The sequence below is a fragment of the Hypanus sabinus genome, chromosome 10 (genome assembly GCF_030144855.1).
Source record: "Hypanus sabinus isolate sHypSab1 chromosome 10, sHypSab1.hap1, whole genome shotgun sequence".
NCBI classification, from domain to species: domain Eukaryota; kingdom Metazoa; phylum Chordata; class Chondrichthyes; order Myliobatiformes; family Dasyatidae; genus Hypanus; species Hypanus sabinus.
In genome coordinates, this window is record NC_082715.1 from 145,107,614 (window position 1) to 145,113,176 (window position 5,563).

A 5,563-nucleotide genomic window follows, 5' to 3' on the forward strand; every position below is an offset into this window, starting at 1 on the left:
TACAGTTACAGAAAAAGTGCATTAATGGTAGGCAGTAAGGTGCAAGGGCATAACGTCGTAGATTGTGAGTTCAATAGTCTTTCTGATCGCAATAGGGAAGCATTAAGTGGTCACATAACACCGAGACAGACGCTGACCTTGAGTCTGGTGGTATGTGTCTTTAAGGCTTTTGGATCTTTTGCCCGATGGGATGGAGGAGAAGAAAGAATGAGAGAATGGTTGACGTCTTTGCCTATATTGACTGCTTTGCCGAGGCAGCGACAGTGTACACAGAATCCATGGAGGGGAGTTGGCTTCCGTGATGTGCTGAGCTCTATGCGCAACTCTCTTTAGTTTATTTCAATTACCAGCAGAGCAGACACCATACCCAGCCGTGATGCATCCAGACACAATTCATCGATAAAAATTGCTGAGAGTCAAAGTTAGAGCGCCAGTGAGCGCTCTTTGCCGTGACATCTACGTGGTTGGACCAGGATAGGTTGTTGGTGACGGCCTCTCCACTGAACTTGAATTTCTCAACCCTCCCGATCTCAGCATCTTTTACATAGTTGCCCCGCCCATTTCCTGAATCAAGATCCAATTCATTCGTGAGTAGAGATCTGCATGAATATATATTTCAGTCACTTTGCAGTCTTCCACAGTTCTTAAGGAGCAGCTTCGAAAGCCCTGAACAGGACTTGTGCCCGAAAGCCTTTGACTTCTGATTCTTCTTGTCAGCTTCACCATGGCTGAATGGGTCCTGCTTCTTGCCGCGTTTGTGCCCTGTTTGTTCAGTAAGTAGAATACTTAATCCTTTATACTGTCATTTATTTCGTGTTTTTTACTTAAGGGTTTTAAATAATTATTTGTTATTTTCACCAGTTGCAAACGCGGAGGTGACTTTGACTCCTCAGACTCCGTCCGTATCGGCGACTCCGGGTACAACCGTGAAAATCACTTGTACCATGTCAGGGGGTAGCATCGGCAGCTATTACACGAGCTGGTACATGCAGAAACCCGGCAGCTCCCCAATTTTTGTGTGGTATGAAAGCTCCACGAGAGGATCGGGAATTCCAGATCGTTTTACCGGTTCCACAGACTCATCGAACAACAAAATGCATTTAACCATCACCAACGCTCAAAGGGAGGACGCCGCCGATTATTACTGTGGTGTCATATATAGTAGCACCTCCCCATTCACCTTTGGGGGAGGAACCAAACTGAATTTCAACAGTAAGTAAATATTTGTAGGGGTCTAAACACCTCTTGATTTTGTTTGGATTTTTATTCGTTTGAACCTTGGAATAATATTATCAATGCTGATGCTTCGATAAGGTTTACAGGACGCTTCTCATTGTATCTTTACAATACCGCAGGGAGAAATCTAGCACATATGCATCCTGTTTGCTTGGTAGGGTTACTTAATTTAGCTGAAAAATATCTTCAAAACAGCCTGAGTTCATTGCCATGACATTTTTAAAATAGCTTCGTGAATAGATGCTTCGTGCTATTAGCAAGTGTTTCTTCAAAGTTTCCCAGGGAACAGATGTATTAAAATAGATTCCGAACACTCCGGTTTTGCATTAGACAACCGATTTGAAGTCGAGTTTAGAGCCCGCAAGTTCCTGCACAAATGATCTGAATACCAATCGTCTGGAATATATTTCGTTAGTTTTTAAAATTTTAATTCTGCTAGTATTACTTTATTTTGTGTACATTGTGTTGTGCAGCTTGGTCTCTTTAAATCATTGTTATGTTTGACCGGCTACATGTAAACAGTTGACTGACGTTACAATTGATCCTGAACCTGAAACTTAATGGGGACAAGAGCCGAGCTGCGAATGTTACCGAATTGCGATAGAGAACTGTTATTTCCTTAAGACGGTAAAACCTCGGAAAAGAATTCGACCCCATGAGTCTGCTACGTCATTTGATCGTCGCTGGTATATTTTCTCCCAAGCTCATTCTCCTGACTTCTCTCCATAACCTTTTCTGCCATTGCTAATCAAGAGACTATACACTCAGTTTTAAATTTACCCAAAGATTTGGTCTCCACAGCATCCTTTGGGAATAAATAGATTCAGCACTTTACGGATAAATCAAATTCTGCTCATCTCTGTTCTAAAGGGCTATCCTTATATTCAAAGGATTTTCTCTCAGTTCTAGCCTCTCACACTATAGGGGGCATCCTCCCACTTCCACTCAAACTAGCTCTTTCAGTATTCGGTAGGTTAAAATGAGACTTCATCCTCCTCCCGCCCCACCACACCCCCCACCCCGGCCACCTTCCTTTTGAAATCCAGCGTGTACAGGCCCAGGGCCATCAAATGCTCCTTATACTTTAACTGTCTTATTGTCAGCATCTTTCCTCTGGTCCCTCTCCAATGCCAGTACGCACATCTTTTCTTAGATATCTGGCCCAAAACTGCTTCCAATACTCTAAATCTGCTCTGGCTATTGTCTTTTAAAATATTAGCATTAAATCTTTGCTTTTATATTCTGCTCATCTCGAAATAAATACTAAGCTTGGTTTTGCCTGCAAGTTAACATTTTGGGAATCCTGCAGGATAACTTTCAGGTCTCGTTGTACGTCCGACTTCTCAATGCGGTCCCCGTTTCGAAGTCTGTACCTTTATTCTTTCTACCATAGTCCACGACCATACGATTTCGCACACTGTACTCCATCTGTCAATTCTTTGTCCGTTCACCTGATCCGTCAAGATCATTCTGCGGACTCCTACTGCCTCAACACTGTCTACTCCTCCACCTGTCTTTGCATCATCCGCAAACCTGGCCACAAATCCATAAATCCCGTCGTTCAGATCATTAACATCCAGCATGAAACGTAGCAGACTCAACACCGATCCTTGCAGAACACCACTAGTCACCGGTAGCCAACCAGAACAGGTTATCCTCACGCTTTTCTCCTGCCGGTCAGCCAATGTTCCATCTATGCCTGTGATACCACGTACTCTTCTCGTGTTAAGCAGCCTGATGTGTGACACTTTGTCAATGGTCTTCTGAAAATCCAAGTCAACAACATCCACTGACTCTTATTTGTTTATCTTGCCTGGTATTCTTTAAAGGAATCTCAACAGATTTGTCAACTAAATTTCCCCTTAAGGGAACCTTGCTGATGACGGCTGATTTGATCGTATGCCACCAAGTACCTAGAAATTTCGTCCTTACTAATGGATTCTAGCAATCTGAATATATTTAAACTTCGATTAAACGTCAGTATGTTTACTAGGAAATTGACTGGCGTCAGGCTGACTGGCCCATAATATCGTGCATTTTGCGTGCATTTCTTCTCTGAATGTGGTGTAATATTTGTGAGTTTCTAGTCCAGCGGATCCATGGGCACATTCTTGAAAGATCGTTACCAATGCCTTTCTAATCTATCCAGCTAACGCCTGCAGAATCCTGGAGTGTAGTCCATCTAGTTCGTCGACTTATCTAACTTCAGACCTTTCAGCCTCCCAAGCTCCTTCTCCTTCGTCCTAGCAACTACTATCACTTATGTTTAATTTCCTACGAAATACTACAGTTAAACGATTTCTTTGTAAATTCTGTTCTTTAGTCTTGATATCTTATTGTGTGAAAGGGTTCAACTTTTCCAATTAATGAAAAAATGATTCTAAGAATCTTGACCCAGCTATCCACATCTTCTGGATTTCATAGACCTCCGAGAGTTGTTATCGGCTTTTTCTTCAGTGTGTATAACCCCGGACCAAACAACTCTTTCGGAATTATTTGAGGGACTAAAAACTAGAAAATCCAAGTATAAAACCTTAACTGATATTATTTATTCCCATTAAAATATTTACATTATTTTTAGCCATTCACATTCCCTCCTTTACTGAGGCAAATTGAGGCATCTCCGAGAGGAGACAAAGGCACAGCATGTCAATCAAATCCACCGCCATCTCTCTTGCTTTTTACGTGAATAGCTGCGACGACATTTCGGAGTTTTGCCACGCGCTTTGCCATATCTCTTTCGGAGTTTCTTATTGGTTCTGTGTTTCATGTCTTTACGATTTTAACACCATGGACCGTGTCAATAATCTGTCACAATATTAACTATAGAATAGTTACATCAGATTAGAACGGGGTATCATGGGATATATAAAGTATAGCTTATGTATATAGGAGAGCATTTCACGAATGGATGGGTTCTGTCAGCCATTGTTCAGAAGCCTCTCCAGTCGGATTTTGTTTTACCATTCCATCGATTTATTTTATTTTATTGCTTTGAATTTTGCTGTTATGAAAAACCCTTTCGTTACTTTGTAGCTATTTCTGATGTTCATCATGAATTGGCTTTGATGCGTTTGTTGAAGATCAAAATGCATTAATGAAATACAGTTGTGATCGGGTTCTCATGCGTTCTCACTTTTATGGTTGTAAAATCGTTGAAAAAAGACAAAGTTGATTCCTATTTATATCAATTAATAATTCATTTCCCTGCACTTCTTTCTATTTACAGGTCCGCGAAAACCCGCCCTATCCGTACTCCGACCGTCTGCGGAAGAAATTCGGGGACAGGGCACCGCAACCCTGGTGTGTTTAGTGAGCGGGTTTAATCCGGCCGCTGTGAATATCGAGTGGACTGTGGACGGCAGTACGAGAAGGAATGGCGTTGAGACCAGCCGAATCCAGCAGGACGCCGACAACACGTTCAGTGCGAGCAGTTACCTGACTCTGCCAGCCTCAGACTGGAACTCACACGAGCTTTACTCCTGCGTGGTTAAACATGAGACTCAGGCAACCCCATTTCAAACAAACATCGCGCGATCCAGCTGTATGTAATACAATATGTTTAGAGGCTGTTTCTTTAAAAGAAAACAAACGAATTTCATGTACGGATGTTAAACTTTTGATTGTAGCTGACACATTTCGCAACCGGGAGAAACAGGCATTGCGTCCTACTGGACGTTCTTAAATAGCATTCGGTCTGAAATTAATATCGTCCATGTAATTTTATCCCAAAATAATTAAAATCTACCCGATCTACTGTGGCGCTTTTGCCATGTTCAATATGTCCGAAAATAGCATCATTTTTCAAAAGTTTGCATAGATAGTGAAGATGATCAAACTTTGGCATACGCTGAAATAAAATAGACAACGTCTCTTACACGTTGTGTTAGTTATTGGGTAACTGAAGAAGTCATAATCACTATGGCTACAGCAGGTCAAGTGCTGTAATTACTTGTCAGCGAAATTTTCATACATAGTAAAAGAAATCCTGATACTGCCTGTATTTGAACATCGTAGGCATATTCGATTTCCAATTTTAGCATTGTATTCTTCATGGAAATGGCTTTTCTACAGCTGGTCATATTCGGAGAGACAAGGGCTTCTGTACCCTGTGACAGCAGCGGCGCAGAGCAGAATAGCACTTATTAGAGTTCAAACTAATGAAATTTTTGCTTAAGTGTGTTTCGGAACTACAGTTTTCATTCAAGGTGATTTCGGCTTACCATACCTAACAAGCATTAGAAATGGTAGTCCAAAGCATTTCTAGTAAATCCAGTCTGAGGGTGGCTGATTATCTAAAGCTACTTCGGCATTCAAAACAGAGAAG

At 41.6% G+C, this 5,563-nt stretch overlaps 1 protein-coding gene across 1 annotated transcript; it reads left to right on the forward strand.

Moving 5' to 3' along the window:
- Window positions 1–655: 655 nt before the first annotated feature.
- LOC132400369 (immunoglobulin lambda-1 light chain-like) lies at window positions 656–5,102 on the forward strand. The gene is made up of 3 exons (XM_059981318.1): window positions 656–773; window positions 862–1,212; window positions 4,466–5,102. The coding sequence occupies exons 1-3, from the start codon at window positions 725–727 to the stop codon at window positions 4,786–4,788; spliced, it is 723 nt and encodes a 240-aa protein (XP_059837301.1). The 5' UTR covers window positions 656–724; the 3' UTR covers window positions 4,789–5,102.
- The last annotated feature ends 461 nt before the right edge of the window (window positions 5,103–5,563 follow it).

What these genes read in the sequence shown, in the direction of transcription:
- LOC132400369 (XM_059981318.1), top strand. Translation starts at nt 725, where the DNA reads ATGGCTGAATGGGTCCTGCTTCTTGCCGCGTTTGTGCCCTGTTTGTTC. An exon ending in GTTTGTGCCCTGTTTGTTCA is followed by an intron (nt 774 to 861) that starts GTAAGTAGAATA and finishes TATTTTCACCAG; the next exon opens with TTGCAAACGCGGAGGTGACT. An exon ending in AACCAAACTGAATTTCAACA is followed by an intron (nt 1,213 to 4,465) that starts GTAAGTAAATAT and finishes TTCTATTTACAG; the next exon opens with GTCCGCGAAAACCCGCCCTA.